Raw genomic sequence first — 26,756 nt, forward strand, 5'->3', positions numbered from 1 at the left:
TGCAACCTCCGCCTCCCGAGTTGAAGCTGTTCTCCTGTCTCAGGCTCCGAAGTAGCTGGGATTACAGGCGCCTGCCACCATGCCCAGCTAATTTGTGTACGTGTGTGTGTATGTGTGTGTGTGTGTGCATGTGTGTATATATATATATATATATATTTTTTTTTTATTTTTATTTTTTTAAATTGAGGTAGAGTCTCACTCTGTTACCCAAGCTGGAGTGCAGTGGCCAGATCTCAGCTCACTGCAACCTCCACCACCCGGGTTCAAGCAGTTCTTGTGCCTCGGCCTCCTGAGGAGCCGGGACTTCAGGCGCGTGCCACCATGCCCAGCTAATTTTTTTGTATTCTTAGTAGAGACAAGGTTTCACCACGTTGGCCAGGCTGGTCTTGAACTCCTGACCTCAGGTGATCCGCTGGCCCCGATCTCCCAAAGTGCTGCGATTACAGGCATGAACTACCACACCTGGCCCCCAGTCTATTTTTTGAAGATTTTTATTTTGTTTTGTTTTTGAGACAAGGTCTCACTCGCCAAGGCTGGAGTGCAGTGGCTCAATTATGACTCACTATAGCCTCGACCTCCCAGGCTCAGGTTATCCTCCCATCTCAGCCTCCTGGGTATCTGGGAGTACAGGCATGTGCCACCATGCCTGGCTAATTTTTTGTAGAGACAGGGTTTCACCATGTTGCCCCAGGTGGGTCTCAAACTTCTGGGCTCAAGCGATCCTCCTGCCTCGGCCTCCCAAAGTGCTGGGATTACAAGCATGAGCCACTGTGCCTGGCCTTTTAAAAAGTTTTTTCAGTACCTGCTATATGCTGGAAACTGTGCTAGATGCTGAGGATGCAGAAATGGATACTTTTCTGCCCCCAGGACGTTTCTTGCTTGGAGAGGATTCATTCATCTTTTTTATTTTTTTGAGATGGAGTCTTGCTTTGTTGCCCAGGCTGGAGTTCAGTGGCACTATCTCGGCTTACTGCAACTTCCACCTCCCAGGTTCAAGCGATTCTCGTGCCTCAGCCTCCTGAGTAGCTGAGACCACAGGTGTGTGCCACCACACTCACCTAATTTTTTTGTATTTTTAGTAGAGACAGGGTTTCACCATGTTGGCCTTGAACTCCTGGCCTCAAGTGATCCGCCTACCTCGGTCTCCCAAAGTGCTGAGATTACACGTATCAGCCTCCGCTCCTGGCCCCCATTCATCTTTGAAGTGCAACCTCCAATGCTCCCTGCTCTGTTGATCTCAGCTTGTAGCATGTTCCTAAGGAGGCTACTGAGATATCCTCTGCTCCAGAGTTCATGGTTTTGAGTTAGACCAAGACATAGCCAAAAGGTAGCGCCGATATCAGGATGAGGTATCGAACCTCCCTACATCCCATGTTTACATTTCATATTGTTACCCTCTGCCCTGGAGAACTTCCTTGAGGCCAGGAGTTGGTGTCAGGAGACTGCAGAGAGAATATTTATTTCCCTTTCTTTTTTTTTTTTTGAGACAGAGTCTTGCTCTGTCGCCCAGGCTGGAGTGCAGTGGCAGTGGCATATTCTCAGCTCACTGCAAGCTCCACCTCCCGGGGTCATGCCATTCTTCTGCCTCAGCCTCCTGAGTAGCTGGGACTACAGCAGCCCGGCTATTTTTTTGTATTTTTAGTGGAGACGGGGTTTCACTGCATTAGTCAGGATTGTCTCGATCTCCTGACCTCGTGATCCACTCATCTCGGCCTCTCAAAAGTGTTGGGATTACAGGCGTGAGCCACCGCGCCCGGCAAATATTTCCCTTTTACAGTCCCCAGCTGATAAAAGAGAAGGTGGTTCTTTGCACGCCGCCCTCAGAGGCAGAGAAGGATGTAATCCCATGAAGACGTGTTTAATAAATGAGGAATTCTTGCCACAGCTCTGTGGTATCTGATATCACCATCTCTACATTCATCCCTGGCTGACTTGCTCTTCCTGCATCAATCAAAATATTCTTTTTTGTTCCTAATAACGTAGGACAAAGCCTCTGATTAAATCAGCCAAAAACCCAGCAGCCCAAGTGGATGTTCCCTGCTATCTTATTGGTATCAAAGTTCCATTGTATTTCCAAATGACAAAAAAATAGGTACAAGGCTATGAAATCAATCTGAATGGTCAACGACTTTGTTTGTTTCTGTTGGGTTTTGTTTAATCCGAGAGGTTGGACTCAGTGCTGTTGCCACTTGGCTCCAGAGCACCGTGATTCTGCGGTTCTGTGTTGCTATGGGGATGAGATGATGTGATTCAAATGCACAGCATGTTCTGTTGCTAAGGTAATTACAGGCATCCTCACCCTCTTGATCAGGGCTGGCTTTGCCGCAGATTTTAGCCATGGATAAACTGAGCATGAGGTCTTGGGTGCAGACAGACAAGGAAAAATAAGCCTTGTGTGGAAAGTTTTAGAGGAAGTTTGCCATTTCTTTTCTTTCTTTCTTTTTTTTTCCTGAGATGGAGTCTCACTCTGTTGTCCAGACTGGAGTACATTGGCGCCATCTCAGCTCACTGCAACCTCTGGCTCCCGGGTTCAAGCGATTCTCCTGCCTCAGTCTCCCAAGTAGCTGGGATTACAGGCATGTGCCACCATGCCCAGCTAATTTTTTTTTTATTTTCACCATGTTGGCCAGTGCTCCAGTGCTCGCACTCCTTACCTCAGGTGATCCACCTGCCTCAGCCTCCCAAAGTGCTGGGATTATGGGTGTGAGCCATCGTGCCCGGCCAGAGGAAGTTTTTTAAAAAATATACTTGCTGCTGGACGTGGGTGACCGCATGGTGACAGCCAGCAGAGTGGACACCATGATTACTTGTGTCTTCAAGGAAGTGGCCAGTGACTGCTGTTTCGCAGGAGCCCGATGGTCTGATGCGTAGATGGCTTGCCCAGAACCGCTGGCTGGCAGAGAGACCCAGAAAGTTTGAGTGCTCTGGGAAGTATCAGAACCTTTCCTATTTGCAGTCCAAGGGGAAGGGGATTGAGTGAAAAGGGACATGAAGGAACTTTCTGAGAGCATGGGCACTGCCGTATCCTGATTGGGTTTCAGTTACATGGGTTTCTAAACCCATCAAACTGCACACTTAGGTTCTGTGTGTTCGCATACAATGTGCATTTCATCAATAAAAGCAATCCTCCAGCTCTTTTAGGATGAGAAGGGAGGTGAGGGAGGGAAGATGAGGATAGAAGTGGGAGTGTGATGATCCTCCCGCCTCAGCCTCCCAAAGTGCTAGGATTACAGGCGTGAGCCACCATGCCCGGCCTATTTACTTATTATTTTAAGATAGAGTCTCGCTCTGTTACACAGGCTGGAGTGCAGTGGTGCAATCACAGCTGACTGCAGTCTTGAACTCATGGTTTGGAGGAGGTTTGTTCAAGCAATCCTCCCACCTCAGCCTCCCAAGTAGCTGGGACAACAGGCATACATCACCATGCCTGGCTAATCTTTAAATTTTTTGTAGAGATGGGATGTCGCTATGTTGCACAGGCTGGTCTGGAACTCCTGGCCTCAAATGATCCTCCCACCTCAGCCTCCCAAAGTGCTGGGATTGCAGGCCTGAGCCACAGCGCCCCACCAAGAGTGGAGTTTTGAATTACAGTAGTCTCCCCTCTTATTAACAGTTTCAGTTACCCGAGGTCAACCGCAGTCCAAAAATCCTAAATGGAGAAAAGAGAAAGCAATCCTTCAGACTAGGCAGGGAGAAAGCCTTGAAGAAACACAGGAGAGCAGCCCTCTCCTGTCTCTGGACAAGACTGTTTCACATGCTAGAGAGCTGGCTTAGCATTTGCTACAATGTGCGTTCCCTGCTTTTTGGGGGCAGGGCATGAAGCTTGGGCTTGGGTTTCATATACACGACCCTGCAGGAGCCTCTGAGGATGTCAGTGCCAGCCTCACCCTCCTTTGCCCTCAGTCCAGGCCATCTGAGTTTCTTGTCCTCTTTCCTTCCAGGACTGGGACACAGTGTCCAGAGAGCATAGCATTGGAGTAGGAGGTTGGGAAGCAGATTTCTAGTCCCTACCTGGTATGGTTAGGGTTTGGGTCCCAGCCCAGAATCTCATCTTGAATTGTAATCCCATAATCCCCACGTGTGAAGAGCGGGACAGGTGGAGGTAATCGGATCATGGGGGCAGTTTCCCCCATTCTGCTCTCCTGATAGTGAATGAGTCTTGAGGTGTCTGATAGTTTTATAAGCACTGGCATTTCCCCTGCTTGCACTCACTCCATCCTGCCTCCTGAGAAGGTGTCTGCTTCTCCTTTGCCTTTTGCCATGACAGTAATTTTCCTGAGGTCTTCCCAGCAATGTGGAACTGTGAGTCAATTAAACCTCTTTCCTTCATAAATTACCAAGTCTTGGGTTTGTTTATTTATTCTTTTTTTTTTTTTTTTTTGAGTCCAAGTCTCACTGTCGCCCAGGCTGGAATGCAGTGGTGTGATCTCAGTTCACTGCAACCTCTGCCTCCTGGGTTCAAGTGATTCTCCTGCCTCAGCCTCCAGAGTAGCTGGGATTACAGGTACCTGCCACCATGCCTGGCTAATTTTTGTATTTGTAGTAGAGATGGGGTTTCACCATGTTAGCCAGGCTGGTCTTGAATTCCTTACCTCAAGTGATCTGCCTGACTTGCCCTCCCAAAGTGCTGGGATTATAGCCGTGAGCCACTGTGTATTTCTTTTCTTTCTTTTTGAGACGGAGTCTCGCTCTGTCACCCAGGCTGGAGGGCAGTGGCTCAATCTCAGCTGGCTGCAAGCTCCGCCTCCCGGGTTCATGCCATTCTCCTGCCTCAGCCTCCTGAGTAGCTGGGACTACAGGCGCCCACCACCACACCCGGCTAATTTTTTGTATTTTTAGTACAGACGGGGTTTCACCGTGTTAGCCAGGATGGATTCTATCTCCTGACCTCGTGATCCATCTGCCTCGGCCTCCCAAAGTGCTGGGATTAGAGGCCTGAGCCACCATGCCTTGCCTATGGGTATTTCTTTATAGCAGTGCGAGAACGGACGAATACACTACCTGGCCACTAACTTACTGAACATTGGCTAAACAATCTGGGCTACAGTTTCCCCAGGTGCAGAACAAGGTTAGTTGCTCTCAGGGCTACCATGAGGGGACAAAGCTCACTGGAGGTGTCATGTATACAAAGGTGAAACAGGTGCTCGGCAGAGGAGACAGGAGGCTGCCTTAAAAAAAAAAAAAAAAAAAAAAAAAGGCAGGGGGTTGTTGAAAAAACATTGGCAGCCACCAGGCAGTCAGGAGCCTCCATGGCTTCTAGTTTTGGAGGAATGAAGAAATTCATCTTGGTGGCTTACACCTGCAGTCCTAGCACTTTGGGAGTCTGAGGCAGGAGGATCGCTTGAAGCCTGGAGTGCAACACCAGCCTGGGCAACAGAGTGAAACCTTGTCTCTACAAAAGATACAAAAATTAGCCAGGCATGGTGGTGTGTGCCAGTACTCCCAGATACTTGGTAGGCTGAGGTGGGAGGATCTCTTGAGTCCAGAAAGTTGAGGCTGCAGTGAGCTTTAACTGCGCCACTGCACTCCAGCCTGAGCAACAGTGAGACCCTGCCTCTGAAAAGTGAAAAGGAAAACATTGGAATATAAAAATGTATTATTTATATGTAATATATAAAATGTGTTATAGGCCCAGTGTGACAGCTCACGCCTGTAATCCCAGCACTTTGGGAGGCTGAGGTACACAGATCACTCGAGGTCAGCAGTTCAAGACCAGCGTGGCCAATATGGTGAAACCCCGTCTCTACTAAAAATACAAAAAAATGGCCAGGCATGGTGGCTCACCCCTGTAATCCCAGCACTTTGGGAGGCTAAGGCAGGCAGATCACCAGGTCAAGAGATCGAGACCATCCTGGCCAACATGGTGAAACCTCAGCTCTACTAAAAATACAAAAATTAGCTAGGCGTGGTGATGTGCACCTGTAGTCCCAGCTACTTGGGAGGCTGAGGCAGGAGAATCGCTAGAACCTGGGAGGCAGAGGTTGCAATGAGCCAAGATCGCGCCACTGCACTCCAGCCTGGGCGACAGAGCGAAACTTTGTTTCAAAAAAAAAAAAAACAAAATTAGCCGGGCATGGTGACACATGTCTGTAATCCTAGCTACTTGGGAGGCTGAGGTGGGGAGATCACTTGAATGTGGGAGGCAGAGGCTGCAGTGAGCCCAGATTGCCCCACTTTACTCCAGTCTGGGTGACAGAGCAAGACTGTCTCAAAAAAAAAAAAGGGTGGCTGGGCACAGTGGCTTATGCCTGTAATCCCAGCACTTTGGGAGGCTGAGGCAGGTGGATCAGGAGGTCAGCTCGAGACCATCCTGGCTAACACGGTGAAACCCTGTCTACTAAAAATACAAAAAATTAGCCGGGCTTGGTGGCGGGTGCCTGTAGTCCCAGCTACTCGGGAGGCTGAGGCAGGAGAATGGCGTGAACCCGGGAGGCGGAGCTTGCAGTGAGCCGAGATCACGCCACTGTACTCCAGCCTGGGCAACAGAGAGAGACTCTGTCTCAAAAAAAAAATATTATCTGTTACACATTATGATATAAACTGTATATAATATGAACTATATGATATAAAGATCTTTATAATATAAAACATTTTATATAATACACAGTATTATACATAGTATATAATACAAACCATATTAGATAAAATATACAAACGATATATAAAATATATTTTGTAGTTTATATATAAATAGTTTTGTATTTATATATTTTTATATAAATACAAAAATCTGCTGGGTGTGGTGGTGTGCGCCTGTAGTCCCAGCTACTTGGGAGGCTGAGGCAGGAGAATCGCTACAACCTGGGAGGCAGAGGTTGCAATGAGCCAATATATATAAACATTTATATTACATATAAAATATATTTATGCAATATATTACATATAAATAACATTTTATATTTTATATAATACTTTTTTTTTTTTTTTGAGACAAAGTCTTACTCTGTTACCCAGGCTAGAGTGCAATGGCATGATCTCAGCTTGCTGCAGCCTCCGCCTCCCGGGTCAAGTGATTCTCCTGCCTCAGCCTCCAGAGTAGCTGGGATTATAGGCACCTGCCACCACACCCAGGTAATTTTTGTATTTTTAGTAGAGATGGGGTTTCACCATGTTGGCCAGGCTTGTCTCGAACTCCTGATGTCAGGTGATCCACCCACCTTGGCCTCCCAAAGTGCTGAGATTACAGGCGTGAGACACTACGCCTGGCCTATTTTATATTTATATTTTATATATCCATATTTTTATATTTTGCATAGAAATATATATTTTATATTATAAATATATATATTCATTATATATAATATATATAAAATATCAAACCGTGGAGACAATGTTAAGCATCTTCCCAGTACATGCCCCTGATAAAATGCCATTTTTCCTGTTGCTGTTTTTTCCCAGCGGAGACCTGGAAACAGGATGGCACAGAAGACCCAGAATGAGCCAGTGCGGTTAACAAGAGGAAGCACATGAATTGGAAAGTTCAGTGAGCTCTTGTTTAGCTAATAGGATCCATACATCACTAGTGATATTTTCCTTCATTCTCTTGTGATCCATAGATTCCTTCTCCCTCTTTTCCTTTCTTCCCTCCCTCTCTCTCTTTGCATTTTATTTGTAGAAAAAAGTGTAGAATTTCTTACAGCCTGGATTTTGCAGATTGTCTCATTGTGGTATGATTTGACACATTTTTCTGCTGCCTTGTATGTCCTGTAATTTGTTAATTAGATCAAGAGGCTTAGACTCAAATTCTTTTTTTTTTCCAGGATTACTCATGGGTGATGTCGTGTATAGCCATGTAGATGGACAAGATGTCTGGTTTTCTTTTTTTTTTTTTTTTTTTTTTCAAAAAGATGTCAGAAGTCATTGGTGATCATTACCTCAGGGTGTTTTTGTTTGTTTTTGAGACGGAGTCTCGCTCTGTCACCCAGGCTGGAGTGCAGTGGCACAATCTCAGCTTACTGCAGCCTCCGCCTCCCAGGTTCAAGTGATTCTCCTGCCTCAGCCTCCCCAGTAGGTGGGAACAATGATATTAATAATCATGTTACATGTGGATGTCTTAGTATGATTTTATATGATTGATAGTAGCAGGATGATACTTTATGTTTACATTGATTTGTTACAATATATGTTTATTCTGCTTTTCAAGTAAATGGAAAAAATGAACATCTATAAGCAGGGTTATATATATATATGTGTGTATATATATATATATATTTTTTTTTTGAGACAGAGTCTCACTCTGTGGACTGCAGTGGTGCGATCTTTACTCACTCCAACCTCTGCCTACTGGGTTCAAGCAATTCTCCTGCCTCAGCCTCCCCAGTAGCTGGGACAACAGGCATGTACCACCACGCCCAGCTAACTTTTGTATTTTTATTATTTATTTATTTATTATTTATTTTTTTTGAGGTGGAGTCTTGCTCTGTCACCCAGGCTGCAGTGCAGTGGCACAATCTTGGCTCACTGCGCAACCTCTGCCTCCCAGGTTCAAGCAATTCTCCTGTGTTGGCCTCCCGAGTAGGTGGGGCTACAGGTGTCCGCCACCACACTTGGCTTATTTTTCTTTGTTTTTGGTAGAGACAGGGTTTCACCATGTTGGCCAGGCTGGTTTTTGAACTCTTGACCTCAAGTGAGGTCCGCCTCGGCCTCCCAAAGTGTTGGGATTATAGGTATGAGCCACTGTGCCCAGCCAATAAGCAGGGCAATTAGAGTCCCTTGTCTCCAGCCCTATGCAGCATATCCAGGCAGCTATTGCTGCTTATTATTTCTTTTCCCATCCCTAGAACAGCAAAGGTTTATCCTCTGGTGAAATGGAGAAAATGAAAACATTAACTTCAACACTATGCATAGTTTAACTCAGGTGGGAGGGAACTCCTGGTTAATATCACTCGTCTGTTTCACTTGTTCCCCCAGCGTTCCCTGCATCCTATCTTCTCCCTGTGGTGGAGACCGCTGGTTATTTCTCAGTGTCTGTTCTCTCCTTCTGATGCAATAGAGCCTTCAATTTTTAGCTAGGGAACGTTGCCCTCCCAGAATGGAGACTCCATTTTCCAGCCTTCTGTGTAGATGGAGGTGGCCACATAACTGAGATCTGTTCAATGGGATATGAGCAGAAGTGACTTGTGCCTTTTCTGAATCAAGCTCTTAAAGGGCATTCGGGCTGGGTATGGTGGCTCATGTCTGTAATCCTAGCACTTTGTAAAGCTAAGGGGGGGCAGATCACTTGAGGTCAGGAGTTCGAGTCCAGCCTGGCCAACATGGTGAAACCCTGTTTCTGCTAAAAATACAAAAATCAGCCAGGCATCGTGGCGGGTGCTTGTAATCCCAGCTGCTCGGGAGGCTGAGACAGGAGAATTGCTTGAACCCAGGAGGCAGAGGTTGCAGTGAGTCGAGATCCCACCACTGCAGTCTAGACTGGGCAACAGAGCGAGACTCCATCTCGAAAAAAAAAAAAAAAGTTGGGGTGGGGGGCATTCTATCCCCTTCCTTTTCCCCTCTTACTGCTGGCTGAAATACAGACCTGGCCATCTTGAGCCATACCTGCTCTAGGGATGGTAGAGCAGTTTTGTTTTTTTTTTTGAGACACTGTCTTGCTCTGTTGCCCAGACTGGAGCTCAGTGACACGATCATGGTTCATTGTAGTGCTTTGACCTCCTAGGCTCAAGCAATCCTCCCATCTCAGCCTCCCGAGGAGCTGGGAATACAGGTGCATGCCAGCATGCCCGGCTAATTTAAAAAAATTTTTGATAGGGAATCTCACTCTGTCGCCCAGGCTGGAGTGCAGGGGCACGATCTCGGCTCACTGCAAGCTCTGCCTCCCAGGTTTACGCCATTCTTCTGTCTCAGCCTCCCGAGTAGCTGGGACTACAGGCGCCCGCCACCAAGCCCGGCTAAGTTTTTGTATTTTTATTAGAGACGCGGTTTCACCATGTTAGCCAGGATGGTCTCAATCTCGTGACCTCGTGAGCTGCCTGTCTCGGCCTCCCAAAGTGCTGGGATTACAGGCATGAGAAAGAAAAAGTTGTTTAGAGATGATGTCTTGCCATGTTGCCCAGGCTGGTCTTGAACTGTGCTCAATCGATCCTCCCACCGTAGCCTCCCAAAGTGCTGGGATTACAGGTGTGAACCACCAAGCCCAGCTAGAGCACTCATTTAGGAGTCTAGTTTTCTGACTCCTTTGGAGCCACATGGATTTTTTTGATGAGAAATCATCATTGGTGATTTCTTTTTTATTTTTTTGAGATAGTCTCACTCTGTTGCCCAGGCTGGGGATTAGTGGCATGATCTTGGCTCTCTGCAACTTCTACCTTCTGGGTTCAAGCAATCCTCCTGCTGTAGCCTCCCAAGTAGCTAGGACTACAGGTGTGCACTACCACACCTGGCAAAATTTTTTTTTTTTTTTTTTTTTTTTTGAGACAGAATCTTGCTCTGTTGCCAGTCTGGAGTGCAGTGACATGATCTTGGCTCACTGCAACCTCTGCCTCCTGGGTTCAAGCGATTCTCCTGCCTCAGCCTCCTGAGTAGCTGGGACTACAGGTGCCCACCACCACACCCAGCTAATTTTTGCATTTTTAGTAGAGACGGGATTTCACCATGTTGGCCAGGATGGTCTTGATCTCTTGACCTCAGGATCCACCTGCCTTGCCTTGGCCTCCCAAAGTGCTGGGATTACAGTCATGAGCCACCACTACAGGCCATTTTTGTATTTTTTAGTAGAGACAGGGTTTCACCATGTTGCCCAGGCTGGTCTCGAACTCCTGGCCTCAAGTGATCCACCCACCTCAGCCTTCCAAAATGCTGGGATTACAGATATGAGCCACCACGTTTGGCTTTGTCAGTAATTTTTAGAGCACTTTTATTTTGGGAACTCTATTACAGCAGTTTTATCCGTGTCCTAAATAATATAGTTGCATATATTTTTAGCTCTCATTTTGTAATTAGAATTGGAATGTTCCCCTTCCCATTCATTTTATAGGAGTTTTCATGTTATCTTAATATTAGAAGATGATAGCTGTAAGAGTTTTATTTTCTCACTAGGGAAGAGAGGAAAAAATAAAATTAATAAACAAACATTTTATGTTTGGAAAAATGAACAAGTGATAGACAAATCTCTAGTGACACTAATCAATATAAAAGAAACAAATTGTTGGAAAACTCTCTAAAAATAGATCTAGGAATTTAATTTCTTTTGTTACTGTTTCATAGCAACCATGAATTTATTGGGAAGAAAAACATTTTCAACCATTTAGTATTACTTTTTCTTTTCTTTCTTTCTTTTTTTTTTTTTTTTGAGAGGGAGTCTCGATTTGTTGCCCATGCTAGAGGGCAGTGGCGCCGTCTATGCTCACTGCAACCTCTGCCTCCTGGGTTCAAGCAATTCTCCTGCCTCAGCTTCCCTAGTAGCTGGGATTACAGATGCCTGCCACCACACCCAGCTAATTTTTGTATTTTAGTAGAGACAGGGTTTCACCATGTTGGCCAGGCTGGTCTTGAACTCCTGACCTTGTGATCTGCCCGCCTTGGCCTCTCAAAGTGCTGGGATTACAGGCATGAGCCCCCTCCCCCAGCCTATTATTACTGTTTTTTTGAGACAGGGTCTCACTCTGTTGGTCAGGTTGGAGTGCAGTGGCGTGATCATGGCTCACTGCAGACTCAACTTCCCAGGTTCAAGCGATCCTCCTACCTTGGCCTCCCAAAGTGCTGGGATTACAGGTGGGAGCCACTGTACTAGCCTTTGTACCACTATAAAATAAAGTCAGCCCTTCATATTTGGAGGGGATTGGTTCCAGGACACAACCCCTTTGTATTAATTCATTTTCATACTGCTATAAAGAACTACCTGAGACTGGGTAATTTATAAAGAAAAGAGGTCTAATTGACTCACAGTTCCACAGCCTGTACAGGAAGCGTGGCTGGGGAGGCCTCAGGAAACTGACAATCATGGCAGAAGGCAAAGGGGAAACAGGAATGTCTTACATGGCCACGGCAGGAGGAAGAGAGAGAAAGACGGGAAGTGCTACACACTTTTAAACAACCAGCTCTCATGATAAGTCACTATCATGAGTACAGCACGAAAGGGGAAACCTACCGCCATGATCCAATCGCCTCCCACCAGACCCACCTCCAACACTGGGGATTATAATTTTCTTTTTTTTTTTCTGAGACAGAGTCTTGCTTTGTCACCCAGGCTGGAGTGCAGTGGTGCAATCTCATCTCGTTGCAACCTTTGCCTCCCGGCTTCAAGGAGTTCTTCTGCCTCAGCCCCCCAAATAGCTCGGATTACAGGCATGTACCGCCATGCCTGGCTAATTTTTGTATTTTTAGTAGAGACGAGGTTTCATCATGTTGGCCAGGGTGGTCTTGAACTCCTGACCTCAGGTGATCCGCCTGCCTCGGCCTCCCAAAGTGCTGGGTTTACAGGCATGAGCCACCGTACCCGTCCCCAAAAGGATTATTCTAAAAAGAGTCTACACCCACAAGATTTGTAAATGTATCATTTTTATAGAGATGATTTCTACTGTTTGTTTTGGTTTTGTTTTGTTTTTTTGAGATGGAGTCACACACTCGCTCAGGGCTGGAGTGCAATGGTGCGATCTCGGCTCACTGCAACCTTCGCCTGCTGGGTTCACGCCATTCTCCTGCCTCAGCCTCCTGAGTAACTGGGATTACAGGCGTACACCACCACACCGAGCTAATTTTTTGTATTTTTAGTAGAGCTAGGGCTTCACCGTGTTAGCCAGGATGGTCTCGAACTCCTGACCTCATGATCTGCCCGCCTCAGCCTCCCAAAATGCTGGGATTAGAGGCATGAGCCACCGCGCCTGGCCTACTGTTCATAATTCTCTCCAGAACCACACGGTAGAAACCACAGGTAGAGTCTACGACAAGCTAGAAATCTATGTAGTTGAATGTGCAAAGGACTCCAATTCCTGATGTCCAAACCTGATCCAGGAAACCAGGAACAAAACCTTTTACAAAGAGAGAAAATCTTTTTGTAGAAACAAAAGGAAAAGCCGGCTGGGCATGGTGTCATTCACCCCCAGCTCTGTGTCAACCAGAGGCACGGTGCCACACCCTGCCAGCCCATGGCCACCTCCCACGTGACTGCAGCCGCGGCTGTGGCTGGAAGTGCAGGGTGGCCTAACCGGAAGCATGGCGTCGTGGGGGGTTCTGGGAGTTGTAGTCCCGGAGGGCTTCATTTACGCAGTGTTTTGAGGTGCAGGACTGCAATGCGGGCACTTCCGGACCCCAGACTGTTCCCACGGCGACTGATACCTCAGACACGCGTTGGAGGGGCGGCGCACTGGCTCCGGGGGTGTGCTGAGCACGAGCGTGGCCGGCACTCACTTGCTGCAGAGCCGGCACTGCACTGGGGTCCTGGGGGCGGCTCCTCCAGACGTCTCCGCGGGTTGTCTGGTGCTGCCGAGTTGGGCTAGGGGACGCTGCAGGTAGTGGGTCCCGAGCAGCGGCTGGCCCCTTATCTCACTGCCCCTCCCCGCAGCTCTGCCTCCTCGGACCCCACCGTCCTCTGGAAGCTCCCGCAGGGCACCTGCCGCTGTGACCACCTGGACGCAGGTGAGCCGGGGGCTTGTTCTCTGCCCAGGGGATCCCGCTCTTCCCCACGAGTGGGTTTGTTGCCGTCCCTTCCCCTGGAGCTTCTCTGCCCATCCAGGCCCCTGAACTCCACTGCACTGCGGTGCTTGGGTCTCTAGAAGGAGGAGGGGGGCTGTTGGGGAAAGTTCCCGTCTCTTGCAGAGGGTAAACCTCTTCTTCCTCTTCTACCTGGCTCATGCAGACCCCAGATCGCAGCCAGTGGTGGGCACTGAGCTAGGAGGGAAACGAAGGCAGGATGTGGAGGGGTTATTTCAGGCGTCTGGGCTCATTCAAAACATCTACTGAGTGCCTGAGTCCGATTTGGGGGAGCACAGAGCTGGGGTCCCTTGTTGGATGCAGTCCTACAGAGGTGTTGGTCACGTTAACGTGGGGGCGATGCAGGGGTAGGCGCCCTGTTAGTTACCCCAACTATCAGAATGCATGGACACCCAGGGGAGGGAGGATCAGTTTCAACTGGGGAAGGAGTGACTTCAGGTCAGACTTAAAGAAAAATATGATGTTGCAGATGAAAGGGCAATAGGGTCTTTGAGGACCAGGGAGGAGCATCCCTAAGGGGTAATGATGGGTGGTACTGAGGACTCGGCACAGGGGAGGTGCCCGGGGCCGTGAGGCTGGGGGCGGGGTGGGGAGCTGACCGGCAGGGTCCAAGGCTGGGGTCTCCCTCTTGCTCCAGCTGCAAATGCAGTACTTCAAGGCAGAGGCATGATCATATTTGGGTGTTGGTCAAAGTATCCCTGCAGGAAGTAGAGTCATGAGGGTTGGACTGAGGGTGTGAGAAAATTGAGTAGGCAGACGGGAGACGCCAGATGAAGGCAGTACAGTGCGAGCACCTCTTTTGCAGACGGGTGGCGGAGAAGGAGGCGACTGCGCCATTTGCGTGTAGACTGTTCTTTTCCAGCCCTTGGTGAAGAAAGGTAAGCAACACTTGGGGTGGTGTGATGTGATGGAGTTAGCGGAGGATGTCTGTCTTTGATGTTTTCTTTTTCTTTTTTTTTTTTTTTTAAGATGAAACTCAAGAGTTGGGGAAAGAATGAAACTGGTACTATGGTTTTAAATCTTGTTAAGACCAAATGTTTTTGTGGTGGTGGTGGTTTTTCTATCACGACTTGCGCTTGGGTCTTACTGAAAGACGTTTTTCTTTTCTTTTTTTTTTTTTTTGAGACTGAGTCTCACTCTGTTGCCCAGGCTGGAGTGCAGTGGCACGATCTCAGTGCACTGCAACCTCCAACTCCCCGGTTCAAGCGATTCTCCTGCCTCAGCCTCCTAAGTAGCTGGGATTACAGGCGGGCGCCACCATGCCCGGCTGATTTTTGTACTTTTAGTAGAGACGGTTTCACCTTGTTGGTCAGGCTGGTCTCGAATTCCTGACCTCGTGATCCGCCCGCCTCGGCCTCCCAAAGTGCTCGGATTACAAGCATGAGCCACCTTGCCTGGACTGAAGGAGTTTTTCCTATGACATGTCCATAATTCTTTTTTGCTATTTTTGATTACTAATATTGGAAGAGATCTAAATACATAGCAAAGTAAAAGAAAATGGAGCCTTTGTACTCATGATCCAAATTGAGCAGATGTCAAAAGTTTACTTCATTCTGAGCCGAATGGATGTGGAAAAAAAAAAGTATGCTGGGTTCCGATTTTCTACAGAACTAAAACCTCCTAAATACTGTTGACGACCCTTAGTACTCTCCCTCACTGAGATTAAACTTAAAATTGCTACATATCTTTTATTTTGGGGGGTTGAGTCTCTTGTCGCCCAGGCTGGAGTGCAGTGGCCCGATCTGGGCTCACTGCAACCTCTGTCTCCCGAGTAGGTGGGATCACAGGCGCCCACCACTACACCTGGCTAATTTTTGTATTTTTGGTAGAGACGGGTTTCCCCATGTTGGGAAGGCTGGTGTTAAACACCTGACCTCAAGTGATCCACCCACCTTGGCTTCCTAGAGTGCTGGGATCACAGGCGTGAGCCACCGCACCTGGCCAAAGTTGATATATATCTACGTTTTTGTTTACTTACTAGACAGGAGTGTAGCCATAAACAGTGTAAGATTGCTTTGTATGTTCATCACCTTTGCCTGTATTTCCTTCGGGGTTGTCTTTTTCTTATTTTTAGCATTTTTTTCATATATTTTAGATATAAATTCACTTTGAGTTAAGGATATTGCAAAAATCTTGAGTAGAATGGGATGAATTCCTGGTGTTTCCCCAATGGCTGTATTTTTTAGGATGGGTCCACTTAATGTTGAGTGGTTTATTCTGGTTTTCTGTTTGCCAGTCAATTTTAGTAATTTATATTTTCTAGGAAAGTGTCCCATTTAATTTTGAATTTATGGCCATTATTTAGAGTAATCTTACAAACCTCGACCATGGCCAGGCGCTGTGGCTCACGCCTGTAATCCCAGCACTTTGGGAGGCCAAGGCAGGTGGATCATTTGAGGTCAGGAGTTGGATACCAGCCTGGCCAACATGGTGAAACCCCGTGTCTACTAAAAATAACAAAAAAAAATTAGCTGGGCAGTAGTGGCGCATGTCTGTAATCCCAGCTACTCAAGAGGCTGAGGCAAGAGGATCGCTTGAGCCTGGGAGGTGGAGGTTGCAGTGAGCCGAGATCACGCCGCTGCACTCTTGTCTGGGCGACAGAGTTGAGACCCTATCTCAAAAAAAAAAAAAAATCAAACCTCGACCGTATCTGAAATTGTCTTTTTCATGCCTTCTCTTGCTCAATTGTGCCTGGAATATGGTCAATTTTATTAATCTTAAATACAAACCAATTATTTTATTAGTTTTAATAAAACCTTTCCAAGAATTGATTTAAGTTTTTTTTTGTTTTTAACTTATTGTAGTCCTAATATATGTATTAAATAAAAAGAATGAAACTTAATGACATTCAGCTCAGGTGGTTAGCATATAAAAAAGAATAGGGGCTGGGCGTGGTGGCTCACGCCTATAATCCCAGCAATTTGGGAGGCTGAGGCAGGTGGATCACGAGGTCAGGAGATCGAGACCATCCTGGCTAACATGGTGAGACCCTGTCTCTACTAAAAATACAAAAAATTAGCTGGGTGTGGTGGCGGGCACCTGTAGTCTCAGCTACTCGGGCGGCTGAGGCAGGAGAATGACGTGAACCCGGGAGGCGGAGCTGGCAGTGAGCCGAGATTGTGCCACTGCACTCCAGCCTGGGCAACAGAGCAAGACTCTGTCTCGAAAAAAGAAAAAACAAGCACAAACCCCCAAAGGTAAAAGCATATGAGGAGAAATTAAAAAGAAGAGAGGAACATTTACTCTGTTTTATGGAATAAAGTGTTTTCCCACTTAAAATAATAGAGCAGGTTAAAACAAAAAAATTTCTGCCACAAGTGTATCATCTGAATCTAATAATGAGACATTAAACCTAAATTGAATAATTTTTTTTTTTTTTTTGAGACAGTCTTGCTCTGTTGCCCAGGCTGGAGTGCAGTGGTGTGATCTCGGCTCACTGCGACCTCTGCCTCCCAGGTTCAAGTGATTCTCCTGCCTCAGCCTCCCCAGTAGCTGGTATTACAGGCACCCACCACCACACCTGGCTAATTTTTGTAGTTTCAGTAGAGACAGGGTTTCACTATGTTGGCCAGGGTGGTCTTGAACTCCTAATCTCAGGTGATCCATCCACCTTGGCCTCCCAAAGTGCTGGGATTACAGGCGTGAGCCACCACGCCTGGCCTGTTTTATTTTCTAATAGAGACAGGAGTCTCGCTATGTTGCTCAGGCTGGCCTTGAACTCCTGGGCTCAAGGGATCCTCTCGCTTTGGTCTCCCTGAGTGCTGGGATTACAGGTGTGAGCCACCATGCCTGGCCCCAGTTGTTTGAATCATAGCCCAAGTGCATGCAGATTTGTAGTCATTTAGAGATCTCTTGCTGTGCATACCTGGGAAACTGCACCCAACATCTGCCGGCCATGTATAAGACCATGTGGCTATCAAGACCCCAAGGCTAGCTGGGCGCGGTGGCTCATGCCTTTAACCCCAGCATATTGGGAGGCTGAGGCAGGCGGATCACCTGAGGTCAGGAGTTCAAGACCAGCCTGGCCAACATGGGGAAACCCTGTCTCTACAAAAATTCAAAAATTAGCTAGGCATGATGGCAGGGGCCTGTAATCCCAGCTACTCGGGAGACTGAGGCAGGTGAATCGCTTGAACCCGGGAGGCGGAGGTTGGAGATCGTGCCACTGCATTCCAGACTGGGTGACAGAGCGAGATTCCATATCAAAAAAAAAAAAAAAAAAAAAAAGACCCTAAGGCTCTCAGAGATACCCAGGAGCTGTCCCTGCCCCCTCTCCTTCTGGGTAATGGCCCCCATGCCCCAGCCCTGGGCTGGCCTCTAGTGTGAGGGGCTTCCTGCCTGCACGAAGCCTCGCCCAGGTGCTGTCGTGTGTACCCTGCCACCTTGTGGTGGGACCTTTTTCATCAGCCCTGAAGTCCCTCCAGCCGCCTGCACAAACGTGGTAAAATGTTAATGTTTGGGAGATCTAGATGAGAAGGGTATTTGGAAATTCTTTGTACTATTCTTGAGACTTTCCTTTGAGTCTCAAGTCACTCAAGTAAAAAGTTAAAAAGCTAAAATCACTTATTGGAAAGGATTTGTTAAAAACAAACAAAAATTTGGTTTATATTTAAAACTAATAAATTTAGACAAACTTCAGTCTGCACTGATCGAGGGAGAATAGAAATCGGCTATTTTAGAATGGAAGAGATGATTTCAGATACAGTAGTTTTTTTTTTTTTTTTTTTTGAGACGGGGTCTTGCTCTGTTGCCCAGGCTGGAGTGCAGTGGCGCGATCTTGGCTCCACCGCAACCTCCATCTCCCTGGTTCAAGCAATTCCCCTGCCTCAGCCTCTGGAGTAGCTGGGATTGCAGGCGCACGCCACCATGCCCGGCTAATTTTTTTGTATTTTTAGTAGAGATGGGGTTTCACTATGTTGGCCAGTCTGGTCTCGAACTCCTGACCTCAGGCAATCCGCCCGCCTCAGCCTTCCAAAGTGCTGGGATTACAGGCGTGAGCCACCGTGACTGGCCTCTTTTTTTTTTTTTTTTTTTTTTTGAGATGGAGTCTCCCTCTGTCGCCCAGGCTGGAGTGCAGTGGCATGATCTTGGCTCACTGCAATCTCCACCTCCTGGGTTGAAGCGATTCTCCTGCCTCAGCATCCCCGAGTAGCTGGGACTACAGGCACGTGCCACCATGTCCAGCTAATTTTTTTTATTTTTTTGTAGTTTTAGTAGAGACAAGGTTTTACCATGTTGACCAGGCTGGTTTTGAACTCTTGACCTGAGGTGATCTACCCGCCTTGGCCTCCCAAAGTGCTGGGATTACAGGCGTGAGCCACCGCACCTGGCCAGTAGATGTTTATAAAAAGTGAGATGTTACTATAAATCATTTAATGGCATAAATCTGAAATTAAGACACATTTGTAGAAAATTGTAAATTGCTAAAATTGACTGACATATACAAAACCCAAATAAACCACTTATACACATTGCAAAAGTCTTGAAGAGAGTTTGATAAAATTCCTAAAAAACATATAGGCTTGGTATTTCTTTGGGAATAATTTTGAGTATGGATTCATTTCATATTTAGTGGTTTAAATATTTTTTTGCATTCTTTTTCTAATTTTATTTTTTGAGTCAGTGGGATCTATGGAATGTATGTATTTTTCTTTTAGTATTCAGGATTGGTTTTGATGCTTGACTTTTTTATTTTTTATTTTTTTGAGATGGAGTTTCACTCTGTCACCCAGGCTGGAGTGCAGCAGTGCAATCCCGGCTCACTGCAACTTCTGCCTCCTGGATTCAAGTGATTCTCACGCCTCAGCGTTCCAAGTAGCTGGTATTACAAGCGCCCAGCACCACACCTGGCTAATTTTTGTATTTTTAGTAGAGACAGGGTTTCCCCATGTTGGCCATGCTGATCTCGAATTCCTGGCCTCAAGTGATCCACCCACCCTGGCCTCCCAAAGTGCAGGGATTACAGGCATGAGCCACTGTGTCTGGCCAAAATTGCTGTATATCTATGTTTTTGTTTATTTACTAGACAGGAGTGTAGCCATAAACAGTGTATAAGATTGCTTTGTATGTTTATCACCTTTGCCCATATTTCTTTTGGGGTTGTCTTTCTCATTTATTTTTAGCATTTTTTTCATATATTTTATATATAAATTCACTTTGTCTTATGAACACTGCAAAAATCTTGAGTGGAATGTGGTAAAATTCCTGGTGTTTCCCCAATGGCTGTATTTTTTAGGATGAATCCATTTCATTTAATGTTGAGTGGTTTATTCTGGTTTTCTGTTTGTCAGTCAATTTTAGTAATTTATATTTTCTAGAAAAGTATCCCATTTAATTTTGAATTTATAGAAATTATTTATAGTAACCTTACAATTATAAACCTCGACCGTATCTGAAATTGTCTTTTCCATGTGCACAAATGGTTTATCTTTGCCTTCTCTTACTCAATTGTGCCTGGCTTCTGGTCAATTTTATTAATCTTAAATACAAACCACTTATTTTATTAGATTTAATCAAACCTTTCCAAGAATTGATTTTAGTTTTTTCTTTTTAACGTATTATTAAAGTCCTAATACTTTTTTTTTTTTTTTTTTTTTTTGAGACGGAGTCTCGCTGTGTCGCCCAGGCTGGAGTGCAGTGGCGTGATCTCAGCTCACTGCAAGCTCTGCCTCCCGAGTTCTCGCCATTCTCCTGCCTCAGCCTCCCGCGTGGCTGGGATTGCAGGTGCCCACCACCAAGCCCGGCTAATTTTTTTTTTTTTTTTTTTGTATTTTTAGTACAGACGAGGTTTCACCATGTTAGGATGGTCTCGATCTCCTGACCTCATGATCTGCCCACCTCAGATTCCCAAAGTGCTGGGATTACAGAAGTGAGCCACTGCACCCGGCTAGTCCTAATACATATGTTAAAATACAAGGAGTGAAACTTAATGACATTTAGCTCAGGTGGCTTCCATAGAAAAAAGAATAGGGAGCATCCACCCCCATTGTCCAGTCTGTGTCTTCTCGAAAAAGATATTTAAAAAAGAAAAAAAGCGCAAACCCCCAAAGGTAAAAGAGAATGAGCAGAAATTTAAAAAGAAGGGAGGAACATGGCCAGGCATGGGGGCTCACGCCTGCAATCCCAGCACTTTGGGAGGCCGAGGCAGCAAGATCACCTGAGGTCAGGAGTTCAAGACCAGCCTGGCCAACATGGCGAAACCCCATCTCTACTGAAAATACAAAAATTAGCTGGGCGTGGTGGCACGTGCCTGTAATCCCAGCTACTTGGGAGGCTGAGGCAGGAGAATCACTTGAACCCAGGAGGTGGAGGTTGCAGTGAGCTGAGATCACGCCACTGCACTGCAGCCTGGGTGACACTGTCTCAAAAAAAGAAAAAAATCTTTGATGGAGGATGTATTGGTTTCTCTTCCTTTTGTCTTTTTGGTTTTGGATTTTGTATTCGTTTGCAGCGCATCTCCGTGACATACACTTGCTGATGCTGACCTGAAATGGAGTTAACATCTGTTGGTTGCTTTGCTGCTTTTCAGTGGGTTGTTTTTTCCGTTTCCGTCTCTGGCTAGTCTTGAAGGCTAGACTTGCGTAGGACAGCAGAGACGAGGACATGAGCCAGTTCTGCTGAGCTGTTACTGTGTAAGGAGCAGGGAGCGCTGGAGGGTGGTTGAGCCGTGTCCAGCCAGGAGTTGAGTGGGCGGTGGGCTGGTCACCATGGTTACTGCAGCGGACCACTAGCTTCACAATTCTGTAGCATCGCTTTGTGCTGCGAATGGGGCCTTCCGCTCTTGATCCCCTCCTCATGTTGACAGCTGCTGCTTGTATCTCCAGGCCTGTGGGTGGAGGGGTTCTCTTTGTCTTCTCAGTCCAGGGTGGGTCCTGGGTCTCTGAGTCACAGTGATCCTGTCCCTCCCCTTGTGTCAGGAGATCTTTAAGCCTGAGCCCAGGACATATTCCTGTCCCTGGTTCAAGGAGGAAGGCACAAGGTCTTGCCTGTTTTCTGGGGGCAACAGGGTTGACTGCCATTCCTCTGGCAGCTTGAGGTTTTTGTTCCTCAGAAGAGAAAATTCTGGAGGGGGCTTCGCATGTTTCCCTCCATGGCAGCCACATCCCTCCTCCAGACCTTCACTCCCAAGGAAGTCTCTCTGGTCTTCTGCCCAGCCCCGATCTTTCTCGTGAGCACCCAGGGAGCATTTGTATTAATCAATTTATTTTTATGTTTGTTTTTTTTGAGATGGAATCTTGCTCTGTTACCCAGGCTGGAGTGCAGTGGTGTGATCTGGGCTCACTGCAGCCTCCACCCGCTGAGTTCAAGCAATTATCCTGCTTCAGTCTCCTGTGTAGCTGGGATTACAGGCATGCAACACCACACCTGGCTAATTTTTGTATTTTTAGTAGAGACGGTTTTGCCATGTTAGCCAGGCTGGTCTTGAACTCCTGACCTCAAGTGATCCACTCGCCGTGGCCTCCCAAAGTGCTGGGATTACAGGTTTGAGCCACTGTGCCTGGCCCAGAATTTTTTCTTTATAGATGTATGTTTACAAACGTATTACATGTGCTGTAGTTTGTAGTCGATGTGTACAAACAAGAAACAGGCCGGGCACAGTGATGCATGCTTGTAATCCCAGCACTTTGGAAGGCCAAGGCGGGAGGATCACTTGAGGCCAGGAGTTCGAGACCAGCCTGAGCAACATAGCGGGACCCTGACTCTACAAAAAGCATCTGTGTGTATATATATATATATATATATATATATATATATATATATATATATGTTTTGGGTTTTTAGACGGAGTCTCACTTTGTTGCCCAGGCTGGAGTATAGTGGCGCAATCTCAGCTCACTGCCACCTCCACCTCAGAGGCTCAAGCGATTCTCCTGCCTCAGCCTCCCAAGTAGCTGGGATTACAGGGTCAGGTCGCAGGAAGCCGAGATTGTGCCGTACCACTGCACTCCAGCCTGGGCAACAGAGCAAGACCCCATCCCCCAAAAAAAGTTTTCTTATAATTTTTTGGAGGGGATGCAAGCTCGCTTTGTTGCCCAGGCTGGAGTGCAGTGGTATGGCACAATCTTGGCTCCCGGCAACCTCTGCCTCCCAAGTTCAAGAGATTCTCCTGCCTCAGCCTCTTGAGTAGCTGGGATTACAGGCACGTGCCACCACACCTGGCTGATTTTTGTATTTTAGTAGAGATGGGGTTTCACCATATTGGCCAATCTGGTCTTGAACTCCTGACCGCAAGTGATGTACCTGCCTTGGCCTCCCAAAGTGTGGTGATGACAGGCGTGAGCCTCTGCATCTGGCCTGTTTCTTCAGAATAGATTTCTAATAATTACATTTTTGGGTAATGGGTGGGGGTTGTAGTAAATTGCACATTGATTACTGAGACACAGATACCCATACTCATTAAGAAAAACTCCAGTCAGTTGTGGTGGTTCACCCCTGTAATCCCAAGGTTTTGGGATGCTGAGGTGGGCAGATTGCTTGAACCCAGGAGTTCGAGACCAGCCTGTGCAATACAGTGAGACCCCTGTCTCTACCAAAAAATTTAAAAATTAGCTGGGCCTGTGACACACCTATAGTCCCAGCTTCTCGGGCGGCTGAGGTCGGAGAATCATTGGAACCTGGGAGTCCAAGGCTGCATTGAGTTGTGATTGCATCGCTGCATTCCAGCCTGGGCGACAGAGTGAAACCCCATCTCAAAAAACAAAACAAAAATCCAAGTCAGGCCTCACAAGATTGAGTCCCTATGACATTTCCAAGGTGAGGGCTTTGCTCTGATAATGGGGATCCTTCAGAGAAGGTTTTCTCCCACCTGTGCCCGAGAAGGGTGGGGTGGGGGGTGATCTCAGCAGTTGATTGGGAGCCCACGGGCAAGTGTGGCCTCTCACATCCTCTCTCCCCACCCCGATGTCTGCCTTCACAGATACCTGCTTTCCCACAACAGCAAGGAAGAACCATGGCCCAGGTGAGTGTGGCATTTCTTTCTACTGCACTTTTTCAGCAGGGATTTCAGATGCTCATAAGAACGTGCTGTCTAATAAAGGCTGGGCATGTTGGCTCACACTGGTAATCCCAGCACTGTGGGAAGCCAAAGCGGGCGGATCACCTGACGTCAGGAGTTCGAGTCCAGCCTGGCCAACGTGGTGAAACCTTGTCTCCTAAACATTCAAAATTAGATGGGTGTGGTGGTGGGTGCCTGTAATCCCAGCTACTTGGGAGGCTGAGGCAGGAGAACCGCTTGAACCTGGGAGGTGCAGATTGCAGTGAGCTGAGATCACACCACTGCACTTCAGCCTGGGTGACAGAGTGAGACTCTGTCTCAAAAAAAAAAAAAAAAATCTGATAAAATGCAAACAGAAGTCAGAATCAGTGAAAACAGGAAGAGAACGGAAGATCACGGCTGTGGGAAGGACAGGGTGGAGAGACTGTAGAGGCTGCTGCAGTTGTGAGATGCCTTGTAAATTTTTTTTTGAGATGGAGTCTGGCTCCATCATCCAGGCTGGAGTATAGTGGCATAATCTTGGCTCACTGCAACCTCTGCCTCCTGGGTTCAAGCAATTCTTCTGCCTCAGCCTCCTTACAGGCACCTGCTACCACACCCAGCTAATTTTTGTATTTTTAGTAAAGATGAGGTTTCACCATGTTGGCCAGGCTGGTCTCAAACTCCTGGCTGCAAGTGATCCGCCCACCTCAGCCTCCCAAAGTGCTGGGATTACAGGTGTGAGCCACTGCGCCCAGCCCAATGCCTTGTAAATTTATATCTGACATTCCCATCACTTAAAAAAGGCAGGCAGATTCCATCTAATATATGACTTGTGTTGTCTGTTTTGGACAACCGTGTTTACTTCTCAGGGGAAATACAACTCTTTCGGGCATTTAAAGATATATTTGATCTTTGTATGCAAGATGTAGCAGGCCCGTTCCTCAATAACAACCACCTGGAAAGAAACACAACAGGAAATCTCTTGTGACTTTTCTTCCTCTCTGTACCAACAACAGATATTATGCCAAAGCAGCCATCTGTGATTCTGGTTATTTGGGGATGCAGAACACTCAGGTCTACAGAGACAGCCTTGTGTGGCGCCAAGTGACCTGGATGTAACACTGCATTATCTAGAGGAACGAATGAATGAACTGCGTGTTCTTGAAACGGCCTGCCATGTCTACCGCCACACCACCCTGAACGTGCCTGATCTCGTCTGAAATTGCTTGCCATAATGGTTTTTATTTTTCAATTAAAAACAATTCTTTTTGAGATGGAGCCTGACTCTTTCGTGCAGGCTGGAGTGCAGTGGCACGATCTTGGCTCACTGCAACTTCCACCTCCCGGGTTCAAGTGATTCCCCTGCCTCAGCCTCCCGAGTAGCTGGGAATATAGGCATGCACCACCACGCCTGACTAATTTTTGTATTTTTAGAGATGGAGTTTCATCATATTAGCCAGGCTGGTCTCGAACTCCTGACCTCAGGTGATCCACCCACTTGGCTGTTAGCTCTCTCTGCAAGTGAGTGACATCAGTGTTCTCCATCAGCCTGGAAGCATTCTCCTTCTTCCGCTCTTCACTCCAGGTTCTAGGAATGTGTGAGTGTGGAGTGCACTGGTTAGAAGTTCTAATCCTTGAAGTTGGAAGAGCCAGAAATCCAACTAGAAGTAGGTTAGGATTAAAAAAAAAAAGTAATTCTAGAACTTTGGGAAGCTGAGGCAGGAGGATTGCTTGAGGCCAGGAGTTCAAGACCAGCCTGGGTAATGTGGCAAGACCCCGTCTCTACAAAAAATACAAAAATTAGCCAGGCGTGGTGGCACATGCCTGTACTCCCAGCTGCAGGGGAGGCTAAGGTGGGAGGATCACTTGAGCCTAAGAGGTCGAGGCTGCAATGAGCTGTGATCGTGCCTTTGGACTCCAGCCTGGGCAACAGAGGGAGAGCCTGTCTCAAAAAAAAAAAAAAATCTATAAGGCAGCATGCGAGCCCTGGGAAGAGCAGGTGTGCAGTCGGGTTCCAGAGGCATCCGGCAAACCAGGTATCGCCAGGAATCTTTGTTCCCTGGTCTCTGCTTCTGTGACTTTTTTTTTTTCTTTTTTTGAGACGGAGTCTCGCTCTGTCGCGCAGGCTGGAGTACAGTGGCGCGATCTCAGCTCACCGCAAGCTCCGCCTCCCGGGTTCACGCCATTCTCCTCCCTCAGCCTCCCGAGTAGCTGGGACTACAGGCGCCCGCCACCGCACCCGGCTAATTTTTTGTATTTAGTAGAGACAGGGTTTCACCGTGTTAGCCAGGATGGTCTCGATCTCCTGACCTTGTGATCTGCCTGCCTCAGCCTCCCAAAGTGCTGGGATTAACAGGCATGAGCCACCGCACCCGGCGCTTCTGTGACTTTCTTCTCACGCTGACCTTGTCTGTGTGGCCAGAAATAGCGTAGCCCCAGCTCCTCTCCTCACAGCTGCAAGTTCTGCCGCAGTGAGGGACTGAATCTCCCTTCATTGATCCAATTTTGAAAGCTCTTCAGGGAGGATTCCATGGGTCCAACCTAGCTCAGGTGTATTAGGCCCTCTGTCCAGGCAGCTGTGCACAGGGGCAGGAAGGGGCTGGTCCCAGAGGAAGATGAGGCCTCGTGAACATTACCACTGTCCACTCCAGGAAGGAAAACGTTCACAGAGCCTGGGTTTCTTTGTGCTTTGTGAAGCCAGGGATGTCTGGGTGTTTCACACCAGAAATGTCTCAGAGCAGTAGGAGAGGCTAGAACAAGGTGGCGAGCCACACCCGCCCTGTCTGTGAAGCTGGAGGTTTCGCTTGTTGTCTTTCTTGGAAGCCACTGTTGGTTTTTTTTTTTTTTTTGAGCCTGAGTCTTGCTCTGTCACTCAGGCTGGAGTGCAGTGGCGCGATCTCAACTCACTGCAGCCTCTACCTCCCGGGTTCACGCCATGCTCCTGCCTCAGCCTCCTGAAAACCTGGGAGTACAGGCGCCCGCCACCACGCCCGGCTAACTTTTTTGTATTTTTAGTAGAGATGGGGTTTCACCGTGTTAGCCAGGATGGTCTCGATCTCCTGACCTCGTGATCCACCCGCCTCGGCCTCCCAAAGTGCTGGGATTACAGGCGTGAGCCACTGCACCCGGCCAG

General features: G+C 47.3%; 1 protein-coding gene across 4 annotated transcripts in view; it reads left to right on the plus strand.

Annotated features, from left to right (window-relative positions):
- Nucleotides 1–7,489: 7,489 nt before the first annotated feature.
- OCM (oncomodulin) overlaps nucleotides 7,490–26,756 on the plus strand; it is a 66,016-nt gene continuing 46,749 nt past the window's right edge. The window contains exons 1-4 of one of the 4 annotated variants that reach the window (XM_054545631.2): nucleotides 7,490–8,011; nucleotides 13,499–13,572; nucleotides 14,453–14,525; nucleotides 23,564–23,605. In XM_054545631.2, the coding sequence (XP_054401606.1) occupies nucleotides 23,597–23,605 (9 nt within the window). In that variant the 5' untranslated portion in view covers nucleotides 7,490–8,011; nucleotides 13,499–13,572; nucleotides 14,453–14,525; nucleotides 23,564–23,596. Of the gene's footprint in view, nucleotides 8,012–11,306; nucleotides 13,573–14,452; nucleotides 14,526–23,561; nucleotides 23,606–26,756 lie in introns of those variants that run through there. The other 3 variants (XM_054545633.2, XM_063725620.1, XM_063725621.1) reach the window with 3 other exon arrangements.

Source organism: Pongo abelii, chromosome 6 (genome assembly GCF_028885655.2).
Source record: "Pongo abelii isolate AG06213 chromosome 6, NHGRI_mPonAbe1-v2.0_pri, whole genome shotgun sequence".
NCBI classification, from domain to species: domain Eukaryota; kingdom Metazoa; phylum Chordata; class Mammalia; order Primates; family Hominidae; genus Pongo; species Pongo abelii.